General features: G+C 40.3%; 2 protein-coding genes across 4 annotated transcripts; one reads left to right on the plus strand and one right to left on the minus strand.

Annotated features, from left to right (window-relative positions):
• Positions 1–709: 709 nt before the first annotated feature.
• On the minus strand, positions 710–13,798 carry gmeb2 (glucocorticoid modulatory element binding protein 2). 3 transcript variants are annotated; one of them, XM_042492704.1, is made up of 10 exons: positions 13,474–13,798; positions 11,249–11,406; positions 11,031–11,116; positions 9,159–9,283; positions 7,665–7,768; positions 4,344–4,501; positions 3,533–3,601; positions 3,286–3,423; positions 2,631–2,753; positions 710–1,867 (listed from the first exon to the last, which is right to left on the minus strand). In XM_042492704.1, the coding sequence occupies exons 2-10, from the start codon at positions 11,389–11,391 to the stop codon at positions 1,242–1,244; spliced, it is 1,572 nt and encodes a 523-aa protein (XP_042348638.1). In that variant the 5' UTR covers positions 11,392–11,406; positions 13,474–13,798; the 3' UTR covers positions 710–1,241. The 3 variants fall into 3 exon arrangements, with proteins under 3 accessions (XP_042348638.1, XP_042348637.1, XP_042348639.1); XM_042492703.1 differs by having other exon boundaries at positions 11,249–11,445; XM_042492705.1 differs by having other exon boundaries at positions 11,249–11,469.
• A 915-nt stretch (positions 13,799–14,713) lies between these two features.
• Positions 14,714–21,928, plus strand: tpk2 (thiamin pyrophosphokinase 2). The gene is made up of 8 exons (XM_042492167.1): positions 14,714–14,956; positions 15,047–15,288; positions 18,187–18,250; positions 18,335–18,465; positions 19,268–19,386; positions 20,966–21,098; positions 21,225–21,321; positions 21,408–21,928. Exons 1-8 carry the CDS (start codon positions 14,887–14,889, stop codon positions 21,455–21,457), a joined length of 906 nt encoding a protein of 301 aa, XP_042348101.1. The 5' UTR covers positions 14,714–14,886; the 3' UTR covers positions 21,458–21,928.
• The last annotated feature ends 2,741 nt before the right edge of the window (positions 21,929–24,669 follow it).

Raw genomic sequence — 24,669 nt, forward strand, 5'->3', positions numbered from 1 at the left:
CTCTGCTCTGAAGCTACGGCTCTGAGGCGTCTCAATCTGCTGGACAAACACACGAACCGCAAAGTCTGAGTGGCACAAAGGCCATTAACGGTTAGACGGTGGCGCCATCTGGTGGTGTAACTGTTTATTCATTTCTTTTCATTTTAGGCAATTTCTTGGTAAACTGCTTATATCCATGTTGCCCAGGAGCTCACTTGGTAAAGCGGGCGCCTCGTATGTAAAGGCTGTGTCCTTGTCACAGCAGCCAGAGGTTCGATTCCAATTTTTTTCCCTTTGCTGCATGTCAGTCCCTCTCTCTCTCTCCCCCTTTCACACTTAGTCTGTACTATCTAATAAAGGGAAAAAAACCTAAAATATCTTTTTAAAAAAAAAGGCTCACTTCCCTCCTCCCATGTTCTGAAAGAAATCAGACCCACTTGCTCAGGTTTCAAAGGGTTAATAGACAATATAATTTTTCTCAACAGGAATTACCATATTAGTGTATGTAAGTCGCAAAAGTTTTTTTTCTCTTTTTTTTATCATCTCAACAAGTTTGGATTGTAATAACTCCTGTCATGTGTCATGTGATGACTGCTGACACCGTCACATGATGACTGAACAAACTATTAGATGAAGACATCCGGAGAAAAGCATCAGTGGAGCGTTTTTTTGTCAGCTTTAGGTTTTTTTTCTCCTCCTTTTAAGGGTTGAGATAAAAATTTGTATTTGTCATTTATTATGACATTATGTAATAATACACGCTTTTCTTGAAAACTGAGCATTTATTACCAAACAGAACAATACTGCCTTTTTCCAGCCTATATGGTACGAATCCCTACAGAAACAGCGGTATCAAATATATTGTACATATTTACAGGAACACCACTACTGACAGACACACTCCTCACAGCAGATGCCACTCTGATAGAAATGGATCTTGAAAGTTAAAGGACATCTACACAGAAGGCTCATGGGTTTTGTTTAAGGACAAATGAAAACGCTGCATGAAATTATCAGTAAAGGTCAAAATGTGGACCATTATTGGGAAATTTTTCCTTATCATCTTGGAGGGTCCGAGGATAGAGGGATGCTGTATGCTGTACAGCCCCTTTGTAGCGAAGTGTGATCTGTGATATTCGGCTTTCTAAATGAAATTGGCTTGACTTGTAGGAGCCCTGAGCCATCTCTCAGTCCAGGGTCCACACTCGTGAAACAAAGGCAATTACCAGCTGGGAGACCACACAGAACAGCTGTGCTGCGTCTCACTGCTGCTCTGCCGGCTGCTCGCCGTCCTGCTCTTTAACCTGCTCTGGCTGACATTCCTCCTCGCCATCAGCCTGGCCCTCCTCTTGTGAATCCTCTGCAACTGTTGCCGTGGCATCCACCACACTGATGCTGCCAACCTGTTGTTGGACGCCACTTTGTGCAGTGGCCAGGCTCTGCAGCGCGGTCGGCAGCGTCACCAGCTGAAACTGAGGGCCGACCACTTTAACGAAGGCGGTGGAAGCCGTGGAGCCGCCAGCCGCGCCCTCCTGACCTGCCGTTGTGGACAGCACGGTCAGGTTAGAGGCGTCGGCCGCCAGCTCTGACCCAGAGAGCGAGGAGGTCAGGAGGGTGTACCCACCCAGGTTTGTGGCAGAAGGGGCTCCTGCCACGGTCAGCACCTTGCCCAGCGGCAGGCCGCTCAGCTGGTTCAGAGGCAGAGTGATCTGCGTGGAAGTGGCGCTCACTGAGGCGGGGCCAGAGATGGCACGGGTCAGCCGGGGGCGCTTGGGCGTGGGGGGAGCAGGGACTGGGGTGAGGGTCATCAGGACATTGTTGAGGTGCTGGGATTTGCTCTTCAGCTCCTTGGCTCGCTTCCTGTGCTCGTCACACTGCTGCTCCAGAGCTACAGGTGGAGACACACATCAGCAGAGTGTACAAACACACACAGGCTTCCTATTAACCCCTTCATGCACAATGCAGGGGGGTCATTTCTCTAGGCAATGCAGATTTATTTATATACTGTAGCACTTTTAATAGCAGGGTTTCTCACACATTCGTTTATTCATGGTGGCCTGCCATGATTAAAACATTTGTTGCAACGTAACAAATGGAGCATGACTGTCATTAGGGGTGCTATATACAGCCTACTGCTCAGTTACTCATTTCACCACACTCTCGAAGTGAAGAACGTACTCTGGATACAGACGGAGCAGCAGAATGTCAGTTAACCAGTCATTGTGCTGAGTATAAAAGTTTGTTTTCACTCTGCAACAGCTGCTCCTCTCATCAATCAATCTAAACTGATCAGCTCTGTACGATGATAGACAATCTGATAGATCAATTATCCACACGGTGACTCCAAAACCACAAACTGCTGCTGAGGAAAAAAGGGTGTGGTGAAGAGCTCTGTGTTCATGAGCCACAAAAGCATTCAGCACACACAGAAAAAAACACAACAGAGGAGTTTGCTGAGCTGATCAGTGGTTCCCTGCTGAGCCTTTCTGGTCCTTGTTACAGCCATGGCAGCCGCATTCTGATCAGCTGAAACTGCCTGACTGCTGTCTGAGGTAGACATGTCAACAGTCCACTGCACTCTCTAGAGCTCCAGATGTTCTAAGCCCCCAAAAGCATGATGGGACAACAGTTCTGAGGACTGTTGTACTGACCTGCGAGGCTGCGAGTGTACTGCTCTCTGTAACGGTCCATCTGGCTCTTATGACTGGCCAGAACCTTCTTCACCAGGTCCAACATCCCAAAGTTCTGCACTATATTGTTGAGCAAAACAGCATCTGAAAAAAAAAACATGTTCAATGGGACACAGCCATGTTAAACATTAAAGGGCAATTCCACAGATCCCTTAAAAACGGATGTCCCCGCTGAGCCATCTGATACTTCAAATGTTGTTTTGTGTGAAAACGCTGTGCACACGAGCTCATTTCTTAGCTCCTAATCTGCCTGAACAGATGAGCATTTGGAATATTTCTCCTTGTTTAATGTGACCAAGAACAACAAAACTCTGACACATTCAACTTTGTGTTTGTCCATGCTGACATTTAAAATTAGAGACAACAAAAGATTATATTATGGATTTTTGCCTCGGGGCAGGTCAGTACTTGTTAGGCGCTATGCCAAAGCCAAGCTGTGATGACATGCATTTCCATGACAGCAGGGGATGGTGCATTGTGGTGCTGCTTGGTACCAGCCCACCTCCTCCCTGAGCTGTGTCTTCAATCGTTAAACACACATACGTGTGTGTGTGTGTGTGTGTGTGTCAGAGTGCGCTCTGTGTCTCTCTGTGTGCTGAGTGTGTGTTTTTCTAACCTTTGACCTGCAGTGGTGGGTCACAGACTCTCTCCTGTAATCCCTTTAACACCTCTTGCAGCTCCTTCTGGAAATCCTCCATCACTTCCTCCAGCAGTCCAGCCTCCTTCACCGCACGCCAGAATGCCACAGAGTCCTCTGAACACACACACACAAATATATATACTTAACATCATCAAGAATGCAACAGTGTATTCAACCAACTCATTCCACATGAAGGTGAGTGTGTCTGCAGGTTTCTGATCACCTCCGATGGCTGTGACCCACTCTGAAGTTTCTTCTGACACCTCTGGAAACGAGGCTGCCGCTCCGTTCACTACAACACACATAGCAAACAACACTCAGTGAACCACATCACTGGACTTACACCCTGACAGTGTGTCTACATCTGCTGTTGTATTTATTCTGGGTTCTGATGCAGATTTCCATTATGGTTCAGAAGCTTTTCTTGTTCTGCATTGTTGTTTTTATGGCTACAGCCCGGCCAATGTCCACTATGAGTCAAAGATTTACTGAGAGTTTGGGGTTTCTTTTTGTCAAAGGTCAAGGTCACCTTGACCTCTTGTACCTCATTCTTTTGATCATAATATCTCAAGAACACCTTGAGGGAATTTCTTCTGATTTAGCACAAATTAAATCTTCACTTGGAATCAAGGATGAATGATTAGAATTTGGTGGTCAAAGGTCAAAGGTCACTGTGACCACACAATAAATGTTTTGGCCATAACTCAAGAATTAATTGCCTAAGTATGACAAAATTTCACACAGCTGTCTGATAGGACACAATGATGAAGCACTGAAAATATCCAAACAAAGATCAACTTCACTGTGACATCATCAAAAAACCCTGAAAAAAACACTTTTCTGGCCATTAGTCAACATCCTAAGTCAGGAACAGAGGGGAAACATTTGCTCAGAGACTGAGTTGGTGACACTAATCTTGGGTGTCCAGCTTGAATCTGTGCTGATTGTAGAGATTTTAAAGTCTTCTAACAGTTCCAGCTCTGAGACCAGAACGAGCCCTGAACTCGTAGGACCGCTGATACTGTGGAACTTACAGTCAGCTGATGAGGGGGTGGCAGGAACCAGTTCAGCAGAATGATCGCTGCTGATGGACACTTTGGTTCCCACCAGGTCTATCTTGGTGCTGCGGCATGTGTTGGAGCAGACCTTTGCATGCTGGTAGAAGTCCAGCTCACCTGAGTCCATGATCTTCCTGTCAAATCAAACATATCAGAATACACTACAGTGTTGACTGACCGCCATGTGTCATCCTGAGGCACAACAACCATTCAAACACATTTTTATAGATCTGCTGACACACACTATAATCATCTATACAGCCGTGTACGACTTTGGTTTTTCTCTGGCCTGAAATCACAAACCCTTAGTCTCCCTGATGAGCCTCCTTCAGCACATCCATCTTCACCGTGCTAACATGCTAACTGGAAGCATGTCAACATGCTAATGAAACACTGGCATTGACCAAAGCGTTTCTTTCATGTCAATATTAAATTTCACATTTGTTGTTTTCCTTGAGAGAATCAATCAGAAATGTAATTAACAGAGTTGTCTTGACACTGAACATTAAGCGTTTAAGTGGAGCTTTGGGCTAACAGGTCGTGTCCACTAAAGTGTTTTTATCTGAGGCCAGTGTGTTTTTTAATGTTTTGCAATGGAAGCGCTGCATATTTACACCATGCTACAAATGCCAGCAGTGCAACGAGACGCCTAGCATGAACTCTGTGCCGAGTGCTGCTGGTTGAGCTTTTCTTTGTCAGAGCTGAAAAAGAGGTGAAAAATGTTCAACTAGCCTACCACGAAGACAAACTGTCAGATCTAACATGTTCAAGTGTTAAACAACAACAACAACAACAACAACAATGGTGGAGAAATGTGTTCATGTAAAGTATATAGCCTATACTATGTTTCCTCTCATGAACCCACACAGATCTGCAGGTCCATTCTCTCCATCTACATGCTTCGGCCCCTCCTTATCTTAAGCGGGTTCTCTACCTTGTGCCGACTTGTTTACTTCAGCAGATATTCCGTATCATAGCAACCAGACTTATAAGATGCATAAGCAAATATGTCGGCACGAGGTAGCATATGAGGGAAAGGCTGAAGCACGCAGGGAGAGAGAGCGACCTGCTGCTCTGTGTGGGTTCAGTAACTGTTGTTGCTCAGCACTTGGAACATACATGTCAGGTGTGACAGTTTGTCTTTGTGGTATTTTTGTATACATCCTTTATTTAACAGAGAAAAGGAAAAGACTCACAGAGATTTAAAGAGAGCAACCGTGCCAAGACGGTAGCATTATACATTGTTGCAACAATATATACAAGCAGAAAAACACAACTATCACACATTACAAAGAGCAAGCACAGCCTCCAGTTAAAATGCAACACCAAACAGACAAACACATTAATATTAGAGTAGCCGTCACATTGACCAAGGGTGCTTTTTTCTCCATCTTTTAAAAGTGATTTAAATTCACTGCTAGTGATCAGCTTAGACAGTTTTAGGTCTTTCTGTAAGTTATTCTAAGAAGAGGGGGCGGCATATTTAAACCTTTTTGCCAAGTTCTGTGCGAACCATGGGGACCAACATCAAGAGAGCGCAGGCCATATTGATTCTGTTTTTTATACATGTATGTACACAAATAAGAGAAAACCAGCTCAAGTACACTTTTGTGTATAAAAACCAACCAGTGCGAGAGTCTGCAGATGGACAGAGAAGGCCATTTAGCAGCAGCATACAGTGTGCAGTGGTGCACGCGGTTTCCATCACTGTGATTGAATGGCTGAAGCAACAGTGACGAGAGCAGCGCTTTTGAAGCACTTGTTGAACAGTGTAAATACGTGGTGCTCCCACTGCAAAGTATTACAAAAAGAATTCAAAAATACCCTGGCCTCAGAAAAAAACACTTTGGTGGACAGGACCTTTCATAGTCTCAGCACCAATGAAATATATTCAAATGGATGCAGTGGCTGAAGTTTTTTGACATATGTCAGCCTGCCCAGACGCCTTAGATGCAGCCAGTGGTGAAAACTATATTGAAATTCTTTACTGATATAAAATAGGCAATACTGTGCTGCCAAACCTTCCCATTATGATAAAACAACTGACACACATCATAAATTACTGCAGAATAATTGGCTGCTGCAAACATACACTCCACACCTAAAAATACAACAGTGCTCTACCTGAGGTAAGTACCAAATGCGGAAAATAAAAAGATAGACTTTTTCCCTGTTTTTGGTGTACGCAGATAAAAACATTTTGGGGAAGCAGTGAGAGAGAGCATCCTGGACACATCATACAAATACCTCTGGGCCCAAAGCTTTTCATATGAGGCTTACATACAGCTAATCATAACATCAGAAGGAGAAAACAATATTTTGTAGAAATGGTTTCATTATTGGCTAAAAGTGTTATTGCTCTTTCATGAAAAAAGGTCAGTAATCAGAGTAATGGTAAGACTCTGCCCTGAGGAAAAATGGCAGATGGTATTATGGGTAATCAACTATCTTTCACTACCTCTGCGGTCCCTTCATGTGTTAATTAGAGAGGACAGACTGAGCCCACAGGATGAAGGCACCAGGGGGTAGACGATAAGTTAACCTCTGCTACATCCAAATCTGTCAGAGGTTTTCTGTATTTTTTGTACATTAATATAAGATGTACTTAAACTGAAGTGTATCACCCTAACACGATCCTCAACCTACATTTATTTATGTATTTATTTCATTTTGTTTTCATTCAATTATTTAATTTTCATGTTTTAATTTAGTATTAATCTTCTGTGAGTCCACTTTTATGTGTATTTGTGTACACATGTACAGGTATGTGTGTATGTGTATGTCTTTGTTTATTGTTGCTAAAATCAACAAAGGCATTGTTGGAAAAAAAGACATGAATTAAACATTTTTATAGTTTATATTTATATTAAAGTATGGAAGTATCCATTTTTAAATGTAGTTTGGTTTAAAAATTCGTGAAATTATCAATGCATCTTAATTAATCTTCAAAAATCACAATTATCAACACAAATTCATCCCATCTCTGCATTATTCGTAAACACTGGATTTTGTCAAATTCCTGCTGTATTTCTGCAACATGATCCAGTGTGGAGGATGTGTTTAAATGCCTCTCATCCGAATAATACTTAACAAGTCCAAAAGTCAGTTGAGAAATCTTGGACACCAGCGTTCTTAACAGGTATATAAACCTCCTAACTCCAAGATGTTTTCATAAAACGTCCACTGAAATCAATGGAGATTTCGTTGAGTAAATGTTGCACAAACAAGAAGACTTGGGGTTTCTATCCAATAATATCAAACCAAAATTCAGTGTTCAAGTATTTGAAGAGTGCAGACCTGAGCATGGTGCCGTTGAGGCGGATGGCTCTCTTCCAGTCCTTCAGAGTGGATTTCCCCGCTAAACACACGAACTCCTTGGGGCTGATGAGCTGCTCATTGAACTGATCACAGAGGAAAGAAAAGCTGTTAATGATCCACTTCATCTAGATTTCCTTAAGGGGTCACGGTATTTTTCATCCTTGACCCTATTTCGCCATGTTTTTTGTCTAAGTGACTCATAGAGACAGCCACATTTTTAAAAATGGTCCAGTACTGAGAGAGAGCTGTATCTGGAACAAGGAAAAGCGTGCGATGTAATCCCTGCAGGAAACAGAGCATCGTCACCTTACAACCACTGACCGTGTTTGTTTCTGACAGCGACAGGCTCAGATTGTTATAAGAAGTGTTTTACATGACACTATGCTACACCATAAACGTCCTAGCACTGCTCTCTCCAATACTCATGAATGTTTTGAATGTTATTTTTCCTGCAATAAGTCACCTTCCCTGAGATTTCAGAGTGGTCACATTAACAAACACATCTGCAAAAGGTTAGAAAAACATTTTTTTCTCAGTAGGGACCCTTTCCATAATGTTTTCAGACACTCTCAACACTTATAATAACAATCTGAATCTATCACTTTAAAGGGATACTTATTATGTTTAGATGACCTGTGGTAAACCTGAATGCATGTGCCCCCCCTTGTCTCTCAAATTCAAACCGAAATAAGATCAAACGGTAAAACCAGGCAGTGCCAATCAAATGCAAACCAAGATTCTGTTACTGCACTGCCTATTTCTCACCTCAGATGTTTCTAGAAGCATATTTTAGTGCCGCTTTAATAGCGAGAGTTTGCCAGCAGGAACTGGGTGCCATACTGTTTCCTGCACAATAAAAACAAGTCAGAAAAAAAAACAGAAACAACAGAAATGATGAAGTAAAACTAGGCAGCACTGATCAAATATAAATCAAGATTGTGTTGCTGAGTTGCATATTGCATATTTCTTGTGTTGCTGAGTTGCATATTTCTTGCATGTTTTCAGAAACATGTTTAAGCTTACTGTTTAAAAGGAATAAAGCATTGTTACTCAGCCAGCCACAATTGTTTCACATGGATGGGAACGCATTACGTCATCCACCTGCAGGAGCATGTATAGTGTGGTGCAGTGCATTCTGGTACTTGAGCAAAAGCGTCCTTTTTCTCGGTTTTCTCTGGTCATGTATCACCAATTTCAAAAGTATTTGTGTCTTTCTGCTGCAGAGACGGACCAGTTTTATGAAAAGTTTTATCTTTTCAGCAGTGAGACACGTCTTTAAGTGGACGTAAATTGACGGTGCTAAATTTTCCGTAGAGTTTACAATGCAGTCTATTTCCCTGCAGCAGCTGTCACGGCCTCTCTCAATCCTGGGAAAAAAAAATTAAAAACGCAAAAAAACACACAAAAAAGTTTCTCTTTAAATATGACGGGAAATTCACACAGACTCTATTGTTTCAAAATGACAGTGAGTACCTGCACACATTTCACATTGATTCCCGGGCAGACAAACTTCTTCCACACCAGCGTGGCTTTGGCATCTCCACAGGTGATTGGGTAGAAGACATCGGCTTCCACATCCACCTCCTCAGTTAACTTCACTGCAGAGACAGAGACAGAGAGACACCCTCACACAGCCACCCTGTCAATTCTTTTATCTGATCATAATACAGAACCCCAGAAACAAGTCCCAAAATCTGTAAATGACAGCATTTCTGCACCTCTTGTTTTCTCATCTTAAATTCAGTGGGTTTTTTTTTGATTGGGTTTTTGATCAGAAGCCTGAATTAAGGTCTGTGGTTCACACAACCACGAGACTTTCACATTTTGTTCTACGACAAACAACATGTCAGTAGATACCCCAATGTGAACTTTGAAGCTTTCATGTGTCTTAAAAATACAGTTGCTGACAAGTGGCTAAATGAGACTACAGAATGCCATCGTGCCAAACACAGCTTTACAGCCTCTAGTGGTGATGGGGCCATAGTGTAGTTTGTTTATAGCCTTACATTAGCTTTTTACTTCTGGTGATTACATTTAGGCTTAAAAAATCCTGAAAGTGGTTTTCATTAGTAGGGGTGTGAATCACACATGATTCAAATCAAGTTCGAGTCTTTGGGTCACAATTTGATTCAGAATCAATTCTCGATTCAAAACGATTCCTGATTCAAAATACAGTAGGTGTAATTTCAGGATCTACTCCAGTCTGTTTGCCAGTGGCAAAGTGTGTATGAAATTATGGAGGTTTTATTATGTACAAAAAAAGCTTCATCATTTTTTTGCAGTTGTTTGTGTATTATCTGTGCTCCTCTCTGTGATGATGCAGAGGGCCACATCACACTCTTGACACTTCAGAGAGGGCCCTGATTCTCCTGCCTGCTCTGCCTGCAGTGAACACAGAGTTTACATCCATATGAGGCCCTGCTGCTTGTTACACTGTCTCCTGATTTACCCTTGTCTCATTATTATTATTATAGGTGCTACCAGAGTTTATTCTAATGCACGAGTCGCTACCAATAACACAGAGTGATAGATACAGTAGGATTAGACCAATCACAGTGCAGTTTCCTCGAGATGACAAACCTCTGACCTCTCCATGGAACCATGGGAAGCCTATATGGTGATTAGCATTGATGCTAATATACTTTTATCATCGAAATATTAATAAAATACGGACAGAGGAAACCCAATATCGGATCTATCATCATGTATTTATTGAACAAGGTCCCGTAAAAACACCCTTATTCCCAGGCTGGATTCTGAGGCTTCTAAAAGAGCTACTATGCATCTGAGTCATCCCTCTGAATGGCATATTTAGTAAATATAGACTATAATCTATGTTTAGGATTTTTGAATCGATTCTGAATCCTTAAAAACGAGAATTGAGATTCTTATGTGAATTGATTTTTTCCCCCACTCCTATTCATTAGTAAAGATTTTCTTGCTGAACAACATGTGTAAGTATCATATCCTTTCCTTCAGAAAAACATCATCCCTGAGGTAATCTACAACTAAAGATGTAAAAAGCATTTTCAACATTGTAAAGATGATTGTGTGATTTGAATTATACACTGAAAAGACCGCTCTAACTGAAACATGTACCATTGCTGAGATTTGTTGATTTCATTTACTTCACAAAATCTCAACAGAAGATTAAAGAACATTAAAGATAAACTCTTCACTACATTGAAATATATCATTCCGCTCTACATTTAAATAACACTAAAAGGTGAGCATGATAGTTTATTCTTCACCTTGGAAATAGTCTGACAAAAGGGGAAAAACCATTGACTGCTATTGATCTGCCACATTTTACAGAGTGTAATACAGTCTTGCAGGTCACATTACCAATGACTGCCTCCTCTCTTGTCAGTGAATCTGTTCTGCTGGTCTCAGCTTCTGCTTCCACTGGTGCTACCGTGAGGATGCCCTCCCTGGAAAACCACATGAAAAACCACAAGGTGTTAAAGTTTCAAATCAGCAAACCTAACAGCACAAAGTCCTTAAAAAATACACACTGTACTATATGTCTTGGCACTAAGCTGTGTGTAGTGTGTATGTGTTACCCTGGCTGAGGGGTCAGCTCTGCAGTCACCAGCACAGCTTTATCCTCCTCCACCACAGAGGGGAGGTCCTCGCCCACTGCTTCAGGTATGGTGACGATCACAACTTCGCTCATTTCCTGCATGCTGACCTCTGATGAAGCCATGGAGGGCGGACTGAGCTGCACAGCACACAGCGTGGCAGCAGAGAGGAACAGTCCCTGTTATCAACATCAGATTTTAGACTGGAAAAGATTAATGACAAGAATACAGGTTTACATGATACCATCAAGAGGTAAATTAAACCGACTCAGACTCAGGAGAGCAAAGGGCAGTAATGTGAAATATGTGAAATATTGAGTGGGAGCTCTGTTCAGGGGTCACCAATGCAAAATGACAGGAGGCTAGGGGCCAGTCACTCAACAAACATTAAGAATAAATATATAAATATTTAGCCCTGACCCTCTGGTAATTTTGCTTGAATAAATGAAGCCTGTATGTCATCTTATTTCCATTAGAAGTTCAAAAATGCCAGATTTGGCCCTCAGGACACAGATTTAGTATCACTGATATACTGCTTGGTGAGGGTGCAGTAAAGAAAATCGACACAGCAAAATATTATATCTTTTTGCATGGCAATATTGTTTCTATACACTAAGCCATGTATCATTTTTATAACAATAATTCTAAATTTTACAAAAAAATCTAACTTTTGGTAGCCTACTATTCTAATAAAATCAATTGTTTTTTTTCAATCTACTACAAAAAACCTCTGCATTAAAAATGGCTGTGTGATGAACAGAATGAAAACTTTTTTTTTTTAAGTAGAATAAATAAAACAGATGTTAAAAATGATGTCCTTTGGGGGCATAATTTGCAGTTGAAAAAAAGTAATAAATCGCAATACATTGCAATTTATATCATAATATCTTTAAAATTGCAATAATATTGTAATTGAAATTAAGTATTGGGATAATATCGAATCGGGGGGCCAAGACTTGAATAATTAGTAAAAAGTAAGACAGCATTTCGAGGCTATTGTAAATACAAATTTTAAAAAAATCCCACATTTGTGAGAAAAAAAGTTTGAAATGTATATATTATATTTTATTGTATTATACTTTGCAACTGAATTTAGCAATTAGGAAATAGCTACTCCTGATTTTAGCCCACTATCACAAAATTATAACCAGCATCCACACTTTGAATAGACATTTCTGTGAACTGGGCCTAATCAGAAGAAAACTACATACTGATTTGCCTTGTAAAATACAAGGCACAATACAAGTAAAATACTGCACTCACAGTATTCTCTTAAAGATGGTCCCCAGGGTTTGCACAGAACTTGGCAAAAAAGCTTTTACATATGCCTCCCCTCTACTTAGAATAACTTAGAGAAGGACCGGAAACTGTCTGAGCTGATCACTATGGGGGAATTTAAGTCACTTTCAGAAAATAGCACTGTTGGTCAATGTGATTGCTACTCTAATTGAATATTGCACATATTAATGCACTTGACTGTTGTGTTTTGCATTTTAAGAGGACATTGTGCTCTCTCTTTGTAATGTATGACTTGTGTTTGTCTGCATGTATTTATTGTTGTAACCATGTTTTATGGGTTAGGGTTAGGGTGCCCTCTTGGCCTGGTTGCTCTTGGGAAGATTATAAATAAAAAACTATACATATATGCATATATATATATATATATAAAACACATTTACATCTGGTAAGAATTTAGTCGGAGTATTTTCTGTCATATAATGTCTTCTGTAGCTGGGTGTTAACTCATTTGTTAAGCAGTTACAAACATATTCTGACCACTGCTACTTGGCTGGCACTGTGACTTACCGGCTTTGTGATGGCCCCAAAGAATAAACATGAGGTCGTGAAGCCTTTCTTAATATTGAGGTGTGTGTGTGTGTGTGTGTGTGTGTGTGTGTGTGTGTGTGAAAACACCATTACAGTGCGTCTTATCGCCACATACATAAACATTTAGAGTCTCGTGAAGGACTTGAAATCAGCCTTGTGTGTATAGCATATATGCCGTAAGGCTGCTTGACAGTAAAACGGTAGTCTTCCTGGGAATATCTTGCGGTGGCTCCGTATATGTCGTCTATACATTAAGATCAATTTCCGTTTGTAAGAGTTTTGAATGCAGTTTGGTGAGCCCTCTCACTGAACGTTAGCCGACTGTGCAGGAGCGCACAGGACAGAGGAATGCGTTATTTCAGACAGCGAAGAAATCTTACCTGTTTGTCCAAATTAAAGAATCGTCTTCAATTGGTAAATGTTTCCTCTTTTTGTGGTGAAAAAGTGAGGCTGTGTGAGTGTTAGCCGACACACAGGCTAGCTAGGAGCTACAGCTAGCTAACAGGAGAGAGCAGCTGACAGAGCCGCTGAGCTGCAGGACTCTCCTTCATATCTCACACACACACGGAGCCTCCCGGTTCTTAAACATTTAAGAGACTACTGGCTGAATCTCACCCTCACACCATTACATGTTCTTTACTCTGTCATTCCTTCTTTGTGTTTATTTGCAGTGCTGCCGCTTCTTATTCCTCTTCTTCAGTTATATTGGCGGGCAACACAGCAGCGTTACGGTGCATGCCGCCACCTGCTGTACCGGAGTGTCTTCTCCTTCTTCTTTGAGGTTTATTGGTGGTTGACAAACTTTCCGGTGCATTACCGCCACCAACTGGAGTGGAGCAAGCGATTAGACAGTAAAATAACTAACTAAATAAAAAACATAGACTCTAACTCAGTTTATCTCAGGAACTTAATAATGTCGTGCTTTGTTTTACCTATTAATTTCCCCAATAGCCCTGTTAATGTAAAGTTGTGGAGTTTTGCCTTCTTTAGTGACTGAACAAGATTCTTTCTGTGGTTACCGTAATGCTTGCAGTCAAGTACCACATGTTCAGCTGTTTCTGGCTGGTTACAGTGTGTGCAGTTTCCAGTTTCCAGTTTCCGGTGCTTGTACCGGAGTGTGTGACTTCATGACTTTCTTTTGTTCCATAAAAACTATCGAATGAAATCTTGCATGAAATCTATCCAGTAAATTCTATAATTTCTAAATATGTAGATGTTGAAAACCCCTGTTCTTTCTGTGGGCTTGCTTATGATACTTTTATTCTCTGAAATCTCTGAATAAAACCAAGAAATAACAAAATATCCTTAAAGAAGTAATATCCTGGACCTAAACATCGTTTCATTTCGATATAAATGAAGTTTTAAACATAAAGCCCTTTACACCAGTACTTTTTATTTCCTATCTCTAAAAAAAACTCTAAAATAACCTGCTGCTAAAGACCAATAAAGTACATCTATCTATCTATCTATCTATCTATCTATCTATCTATATAGATGGAGGGAGTTCTACCCATGGACTGTATATAAATATATCTTTATATACTTATAGGCTATAATATAACGTTATAGTCTATGGTTCTACCTGGCAGACCAGTCTCAGGCAACAATCTCAGCCACGGAGAAGCAGACCTGCGCATTACAGCGGGCCGATGGGAGAAAAATATGGCGACCAGCTCTGTATTCACTAATGGTGTTTACGTCCAGTGTAAACAGTAGTAGACTCGTCCACTTAGTTGAACTCAAGCGCACTTACTGCTGTGGTACTTGACAGGTGCTTTGCTGACAGAGAGGAAATGGCTAACTGTGCCTGGTCAGAGAAAATACTTCAACTCATCCGCCGAATGAATAACTTTTATTTAGCAGGTACACAGAGACACTGAGTGAGAATTCAACACGCGGTCGACGGTATGAAAAGCTGTTTTTTCACTAAACATTGCAATCTTGCTCCCACAGGCTCCTGTCGTGCTAAGTGCTTACGGTTTGAGATAAACAAATCTCAAGTGGGCTGGGTTCCTCCTCATGTAGCTGCACTGCTGAGCCGCTATCCAGAGGTGTTCTGCCCGCCACAGGGGGGCGCTGTGACCCTGTGTCCCAGCCTGGACTCTTACCAGCGCAGGTCTGAGGCCGTGGACACTGTCCTGCAGAGTCTCAGACACGAGCCCTCCCTGACCTGCCTCAAAGGATGGAGAGACGAGGTGAGACACACACACACACACACGTACACACACACGTACACACACACACACACACAAATGCAATGAGGAGCTTGATTAGAATTGACCCAAAAACTAAATGAACTATATTTAAACTATATTGTAAAAAATAAAATACAAGAAAGTTAACTGACATTTTTACAAAAAAAGACAAAGAAAATGTTAGTTTTAAAAAAGAAATAAACAAAAAAAAAAACAAAAAACAAGTCAATGCCCTGAAAAAAGCACTTAAAATAATAGTGATTCCATGAAATTATTTTAAATATCCAGTTATGATAATTATTATACAGTTTTGAGGACATTTTCTCCCCTAGCTTTTTTTTGTTTTTATTTTTTAATCTCCAAATCTACTTATTTCTTGAAATTTCATGGAACATGTCTTGCCAAGTTGCTAACTGCCTTTTTCCCCATGTTTTTGAAAGAAATCAAACCAGTGTTCCGGTTTCAAAGGGTTAAACAGCTTTTAAAAGGCATCTGAACACCGCACAAGAAAACTGATGTTGATCCAGGTTTCAAAGGATGAATAGATTGACCAGTGACTTTAGAATGAAAAAAATATAGATTTGGACAAAAAGGGTTTTGCTGACTTGGGCCTCCTTATTATTTAATTGCGAACTGAAATAATATTTAAGGTTAAACAGAAAATTACAAGCAACATTCAATATTGGTATGACCTACCAACCATGTAGAGTGTTAAAGAGATGATGTTCTTTGTCTATGGACGCCTGTAAGTTAACATTGCCCAGGTTTTCTCAACAAAACCCATGGGATTTTTCCATTGGATTTTTGATCATTGCAGAAAAATAAGCTCCGTGGCAAGCAAACATTTATGACACTTTTATGTTTTATTCAGAAGGATAACCTTCAGATATGAACACCAGTTTAAGGATTTTAAAAGGAAATCAGAATCAGAATCAGAATCTGTATGTATTGTTCATGATGGTGACAGCAGAGGGGAAGAAACTGAGTCGTGAGGTTTTGGTCCTGATGGACCGCAGCCTCTTGCCAGAGGGGAGGGTCTCAAAGAGATTGGGGTGAAGGGGTCGGCCACAATTCTACCTGCACACCGCAGGGCCCTGGAGGTGTACAGGTCATGGAGAGATGGCAGGTGGCAGCCAATGATGATGATACACTGCAGCCTGTTCTTGTCCCTCGCCGTTGTTGCAGCGTACCAGACTGTGATGGAGGAGGTGAAGATGGACTCAATGATGGAGGTGCACCATCATTGTCTTTGGCAGGTTGAATCTCTTCAACTACCGCAGGAAGCACATCCTCTGCTGTGCTTTCGTGATGAGGGAGCTGATGTTCAGCTCCCACTTGAGGTCCTGGGTGATGCTGGTCCTCAGGAGGTGGAAAGACTCCACAGTAGAAACTGGGGAGTCACAGAGGGTGATGGGGGCGGGGGCTGCAGCAATTCTTCTGAAATCCACTACCATCTCCACTGTCTTCAGAGCATTGAGCTCTAAGTTGTTCTCGCCGCACCAGTTCACCAGATGGTCAACCTCCCACCTGTAGGCGGACTCATCCCCACCAGAGATGAGTCCAATGAAGGTGGTGTGTCTGTGAATTTGAGGAGCTTGATGGACTGATGACTTGAGCTGCAGCTGTTTGTGTACAGGGAGAAAAGGAGAGGAGAAAGAACGCAGCATTGAGGGGAGCCATGGCTGATGGTTCTGCTGTCAGAAACATGCTTCCCCAGCTTCACCTGCTGCTTCCTGTCAGACAGGAAGTCTGTGATCCACCTGCAGGTGGAGTCAGGCACGTTCATCTTGGAGAGCTTGTCCTGTAGCAGAGCCAGAATAATTGTATTATAAACAGAGCTGAAATCCACAAACAGGATCCTGGCGTTGGTTCCTGCTGAGTCCAGATGCTCGAGGATGAAGTGGAGGGCCAGGCTGACAGCATCGTCTACAGACCTGTTGGCTCTATAGGCAAACTGCAGGGGGTCCAGGAGAGGGTCTGAGATGTGTTTCAGGTGTGACAGTACAAGGTGCTCAAAGGACTTCATCAGCACAGAGGTCAAGACGACGGGTCTGTAGTCACTGAGTCCAGTGGTCCTTGGTTTTAAATATGCAGTCACCAGAAGTAAAAAGCTAACATTAGGCTATAAAGGAACTACAGTATAAAGAACCGTAGACTGTATATACCAATTGTTACACACAGATGTCAGTAATGCCATCAAACCCTTTTTTATAGCATCGAGTAACTAATTAAAAGTAAACTTATCAAAAAATGAACACACACACACACACACACACACACACACACATATATACTGTATATATACATGCATACATGCACAAGTCACAATGCCACAAGTCAGCATGTCTCTGCCAAAATCTTGCACATAAACAAAGCAAACCGGACACTGGTTCACCTCTTAGCACATCTACAACACAACACAACACAACACAACACAACACAACACAACACAACACAACCTGATGCTGAAAGAACAAAGCATATGTACCAACAACACAAAGCATCAGGAAACATTTCTGCTAAAGAGCTCGATGGCTAAAGAACAGCTGTCTGACCTTATTCAACAATTAAGTTTCGATCTCATTCCTCTTGACTTTAGCTCCTTGTTTACTTTCCTCACTTCTGTTTCTTATCTCCAAGGCCGCAGATAATTCAACATGCTAAGTCGGTAGTAAAAAGACAGCAAGGGCCAAAACTGCATGACACACCACAGCGACAACAGATGTTCACCGCGGCCAACTGTTGGCTTGGTGTGTCAGGGCCTCTAAACTGGACTGGATCTTGGACTGTAAAAATAAGAATAGTAAAAATCACACCCTAATACCTAAAATGACCCTCAGTGTTGTCAGTAACACCACATGATTACAGTAATTCTGAAGCATTCCTACCTTTTTTCAGAAGTACAGTGTGATGTCAAAATTCTTTGACCCTCCCCTGATGTGGATGGAAAGAGCAGCTACAAGTAAGTTTGGCACAAACAGCGGCAGCTCCATAATATTTGATTAATATTAGTGTTGCATGAGCTGACTGTGATGTCACACCTCAGGTCTTTTTGGGGTGAAGCGCTATGGAGTCCATATCAATGGCTACACTGTCAGTGACAGTGGGGAAGTCAGCATGTGGCTCGCACGACGCTCCGCGACTAAACAGACCTTCCCTGGACTGCTGGACAATGTGGTGAGTACACTGACACTAGGTGGGTTTCCATGACAGATTTACAGTGATATTTTCGAAATGTTGATAAAGCACAATTGCAAGATAACTGTCTCTATTGATTGATAATCTGAGACTTCTCCTCTGGTGATAACATTCCAAGAAGCATGGTGATGGCTGCTCAAAACATTAGCAGCTTTATTTCTATTGCAGCCACCACACTAGCCGTCATTATATCCAATCCAAGGCCACGTAGGCGTGTTATGCCATAATGGAAAGACGAGCCCCTTATATGTGGGAGCAGCCACAAATTAGGGATTTCTGGGAGATGATAGTCCACATTTCACATTTCAGAAATTGTGGATTAAAAACTGCTCAACTTTTGAAGAGTTATGTGATGCAGTAACAGCTCTTGTAGCTCCTGCTGCATCATGAGGCAGCCAGTTCCTACTGACAAGCACATAGCCATAGCATCATGTGACCTAGAAAAGAAAAAAAGTGTTTCCATTGTAGCTTTGCAAAATATGATTTTTTCAAATTACCTGAAATGCCACCTCATGCAAGCGTAAAAACTTTTTATTTGTGATAAATGGGAGTTTTTTCAAAATTGCCATTAGGCGAATTATAATCGAAATTTCAATTTGCACAATTTGATGGTTAATGGAAACCCACCTACTTTCTACATAAGGTGCGCAAGTACATACAGCAAACTGTGGTAAAAGATGTGAATTAAAGGAGAAGTTCACCATTTTAAATTTAAATCTTTTCTCATTCGGTTTTCCAGAAATGAATCAAGAAGGCTCATGTGTTGTTTTTTTTTTTGAAGGCAGCAGGTGGTCTGGCTGCTGGGGTTGGCATCAAACACACTCTGGTCAAAGAATGTCAGGAGGAAGCATGTATCCCAGAAACCATTGCTGAGAAGGCTCATCCTGTATCCACAGTCAGGTGAGCTTGATATCACCACTCATCAAACAAAAAGATATTCTTGGAGTGAAAGGATACAGCTGGTGAATTATTGTCAACAAACCTGAGTAAATGACCCAAACCAGCAGTGAATGGTATATATAACAAGTATAGTGTCAAAGCCTGATATATCTTTTATCTTGTCTTCCTCTGTGCCATACAGCTCAATTTTTGTCCAAAACTAAACTAATCAGTGAGCCAAACTGCTGCACTGAGTGACATGGCCCCTTATTACCGTAATCATTCACATTAAGGATCCATCCGCAGCTGAATATAGTTCCTAAGAAATGCACTACTGCCTCCTGTTTGAGTAACGTTTGATCAAAACTACAGTGGTGTTTAAGGAACTTGCAGAACCGTTTTTTTAAATGAAATTACATGTTTGTGAGGTGTTTTTACAGATTTATGTCTTTAGCAAGAATCAGTGGACCTGGAGCCGAGGATCACAGACAAAAAGTCAAAACGTATTGAGAGACGAACTAAAATGTTGGTTTGGGTCTGCACCTTGGATTGGTTGAGTATCAGAAAAAAAACAAAAGAATAACACAGACTCTGATGCCCGTCCATTTATTGCAGTACTGGTGCCTGGAGCGACCAAAAAGGACAAAGGAAGACTTGCTTTTCAGCAATTATTTCTCATATCTTATAAACCAAATAAAGCCATCTGTGAATAAGTCCTAATTTGATAAAATAGCTGACAACAATGGATTTCTGTTAAAAAGACCCTGACTATGACCATGACACAGTTTCACTGCACATAACTGTTAACAGAGAGTCAGCTCAAATCATACTGTAAAAATCAATGATTTCTTTCAGAGGTTTTCTAATATCAGAAACATTTTGTACCTGTACCTGTACTGTTGTGGAGAAAATTCAAAGGAAAGTTAGATCAATTTACTTTAGAACACTCAGAATTTCCTTATATTTTAAACTTAAAAAAATGTTTTAAGGAATACCAAGTATTTATATTATGTGGAACTGTGGCATAAACGTTTTTATCACAGGCTTCTGGTGAATTAAAAATACAAAAACAGAAAATGTATCGATGAATTTTCAGAGGTCAGCGCTTAACTATAGCAGACAGTCTCTGTCAGTGAAGTCTGGCTTTGAAGAAAGCCGCCAAAGTAGCACACATGTAGGTTTTTCAAACATGGGTAAACCTGCTAAAAATAGGCTATAGACTGCTTTCACTTTGCCTGTAGAGCAAAGCTGTGTATCTGCGTCAGATGAGTCTGCCTTTCTTTGTGTGTGTGGGTTGTTTTGGTGTGTCACGTTTTACGTCATGGACAGACAACAGGTAAACTGCAGACAGCGGCAGATCCCTCCACTGCACCTTTTGCACATACATTTTGTGTCCTTTATATTGTTTTTGGAATTTTATATAATTAAAGTGCTTCTATATTTTTTCTCTTATGTTCTATTCTATTTAAAGTCACTATTTTTTTTCTGTCCTTTATGTTAATTTTTTTGCACCAAAACATCAAGTCACATTCCTTGTATATGTAAATGTACTTGGCAATAAAACCAGATTCTAATTCTGATTCTTCAATGTTTTTTCTAGCTACACCTATGAGGATGAAGAGGGCTTGTTTGCAGAGAGTCAGTTTGTCTTTGATCTGGAACTTCCTGTGGAGTTCAAGCCCAGAGTCGGAGATGGAGAGGTGCAAGATTTCTACCTCCTGCCCATAGAGAAGGTCAGCAGTTCTGACGTATTCTGAACACTGATCCTGCTAAATAACTATATTTTGAGGGGTAATGGTAAGTTTTATATACCTAAAATATGAGAAGGGTCATTTGTGATGGTTCCATCTTGGTTTCAGGTGAAGGAACTGATAGCCACTGATGACTTTAAACCCAACTCTGCCATGGTGGTCTTGGACTTCCTCATTAGACACTCGTTTATTGAGCCAGACTCAGGTTTGTGGCCATCTACAAAATGTCTGCTGTTGAAATCAATTAGAAAATAAGATGATGACTTCAGATATCTTCTCTGTTCATTTCAGAGCCATGCTATCAGGAGTTTGTGACAGGACTCCATCAGACGTTAGAGTGAAGCCGAGGAGTGAGCCCGCTGTCAGAGGACAACACACATCTACACTGTTGTTTACATTCATCTTTGCAAATACGGCTGTGTCCCTAGTTTCTGCTTTGAGAAAACCAAGACTCCACTGACTCTGGAATCTGGAGCATGAAGCTGTCAATGAGCTTAGTTCACATTATTACTGGTGAACTGAGGGCTGGATTTGGGATAAAGGTTTTTCCAACAAAACTCTGCAAAAAGTTGAACATGAAGTTTCTTATTGCAGCTCACGAGAAAATTTCCCATCTCTCCAGTGGTAAACAAAACTGACCCCACCAAAAAATTGCCATTTAAATAATGTATATTAATACCAGTTTCCACTTTCACTGACTTCAATCTTTTAAACAACACTTTTTTGCATTGTCAGATTTAAAAACAAAAAAATGCAATAAAAATAGCGTATGTTTATGTTAGTTTCTGCTGAGGAAGATCTTTTAACCAACATCACTCCTGATCCTAACTAACAAAAATTAATTTGTTTTCAGAATTTTAACCCTATAAATGCCAGTTTGTTTACATGACATCACTTTTATTATTTTTTTTAATGCAAAAAGATTTTATTTTCCCTTTACAAAATTCTAAGGGGACTCATTTATTTTTCAGTGTCGATTATTAGCAACAACATTGATTTTGATGCATTTTTATTTTTTGAGCAGTGTCAGATTAAAAATTAACTGTAATTAAAAAATATTATGTGCTTGTATTATTTTCCATTGCGTAAGATATTTTAACCAACATCATTACTGATCATAACCACCACAAATTAATTCAGCTCCAGAATTTTAACCCTTAAATTGCAAGTATGTTTATATAACATTATTGTTGCTTTTATGAAAAAGAAAAACACAAAAAGGTTTGTTTTCCCCCTACAAAATACTATGTTGAATTTATTTATTTATTGACACGTCAGTGATTTGCAAAAACACTGATTTTGATCCAATTCATTTTTTTGTGCCATGCTAGTTTAAAAAAAAAAACTGCAATAAGAACAGTATATCTTTGTTTTTTTTTTTTTGTTTTTTTTACTGAGCAAGACATTTTAACCAACATCACTTCTGATCATAACTATGAAAAATGAGTTAATCTCTAGTATTTTTACCCTTTAAATGCCAGTTTTTGGCATGATGCCACTAAAGACATACACACTGAGAGAATTTGAAACAGCACACTGGGCAAATTTGATGGAACCTAGAGCCTAATAATTAGACATATCAATCCCCATCAATTAACTTCAGTCCTCATTGTGTGACACCAAGTTTTGTTATAACTCTTACCCATTTCTTTTTCCTTTCTCTCAATGTAACAGGCTAACATGGCTCTATGTCCAGTTTGTTTTGGGTTTTTTTTCCCAGTGATGACTGCAGAGTCCTTTGACCCGTGTGAGAAAGCTGATTGTAACCTTTCCCATTGCATACAAAAGCCAGATGTTACGGTGTTAGCTGGGGTTTTTTTGTTGGAAAGGAGCTCAACTGAAATGGTGTTAAGAGACAGAACATATGAGGAGTGACACCAGTGACAGGATTTGGTCATTCTCAGTCACAATTTATTTCTTGTAGAATACATTAAAAAATACAACTGGAGGAATGTGAGGATACGTTTGTATACAAAACATATTTCCTCTTACAAATAACCAATCGTTTAGGAGTTGCTTTCAATTTTGCATCTCATAATTTGACATATCTTTTTCAAAGTGTGTAGACCACACTGACCTTTTGTTTTAAGCTGTGTGCAAATAATACAATATAAGCCAGTAGAATATCACGTAGTTAAAATAACGTACAACAGAATATGAAGCAGAAAAAGAATAGTTGTAGACATCATAAGTGAACAGACAGAGTGGAAAAAAACACCCTGACATACAGGTACAACATACATTTCAACATAAAAGCTAGTATGTAAATAACGAGGAGTGTTCAATGACGGCTTAAGGACCAATAATGGCTGGGTTAAAACACAGAGGCTCTTAAAATCAGTCATGTACATTTCCCCAGCACTCGTCCAACCTGTTCACAGCATACTCACTAAATGTTTCACTTCTCCAACAGAAATACTGTTTTCAGTCACTAATCACTTCCATGTTGCATTTTTTGTTAAATTGCTAGTCATCTTAAATGAAATGCTACACTTTAATGAAAATGTTTCAAATTAAAAGCCTACTGGTGACAAGAGGAAATCCTGTGACCTGCTGGAAGTATTTTAATGTAAAATCTGCACATTAAGTGTTGCATTTCACTGATGGCAGCTTAAAAACAGAAAAACAGCAAAATTTGAAAGTGCAAATTGTATTTATGTTAAAATGAGAGACTGGCACGGCTATAGTGACTAAAATAGTGCTGTAGAAATCTACATTATGAATTTCTTAAAGGGATAGTTCAGATTTTTTCAAGTGGGATTGCATGGGGTACTTCTTCATAAACAGTATATTACTTACAGTAGATATCAGTCAGCATGTCTACAGTTTGGAAACTGTGCTGCTGTGGAGGAGTCTGCAACAAAACATATTTTGACCACCTAAAAAACATCTCACCAGCAAAATAAATTGTATCAGTTGAAGTAAACGCAATACTGAGAGTATTTTCACTGCTCTACCTTTCTGTTTGACTGGAAAATTAAGCTATTTCATCGCTCTCTTTAAAGCCAGATTCTATAGAGGAAAACAATAATTTAACATCTCTGAACACAGGAGCTGCTGGTCTACTGCTGCCTCCATCTGTTACTTTGTTCGTGTTATTGTGTGACTTTGGGGTTTAAAAGTGTTTGTTTTGATTAACCGAACTCACGAATATTACAAACTGACTAACTGATAGAAGCAGTGGTATATCAGCAGCTCCTCTGTTCAGAGAGCATAAATGGGAACTGGAGTTGTCCATGGCTTCCCTGTCTGAATGGACTGTCTGACAGAAAGGGAAAGCTGTGGAAATTCTCTCAATATAGTGTACACCTAAATTAATATTGTTTTTTAGGTGTCTAAAATTCATCTTGTTGCGGACCCCTCCACAGCAGCACATTGCTTAGCTTCCATGTCAGACTCCAGCCTGCTTCTCCAAACTGGGGCGTGCTAACTGACATCAACTGAATGTAACACACTATTTATTAGTACCTCATACAACCCAACCCCAAAAATCCGAACTATTCCTTCAAGACAACAGCAAAACATGGAGGAAGAGTTAAGTTTTCATTAACAG

Source organism: Plectropomus leopardus, chromosome 8 (genome assembly GCF_008729295.1).
Source record: "Plectropomus leopardus isolate mb chromosome 8, YSFRI_Pleo_2.0, whole genome shotgun sequence".
Taxonomy (NCBI): domain Eukaryota; kingdom Metazoa; phylum Chordata; class Actinopteri; order Perciformes; family Serranidae; genus Plectropomus; species Plectropomus leopardus.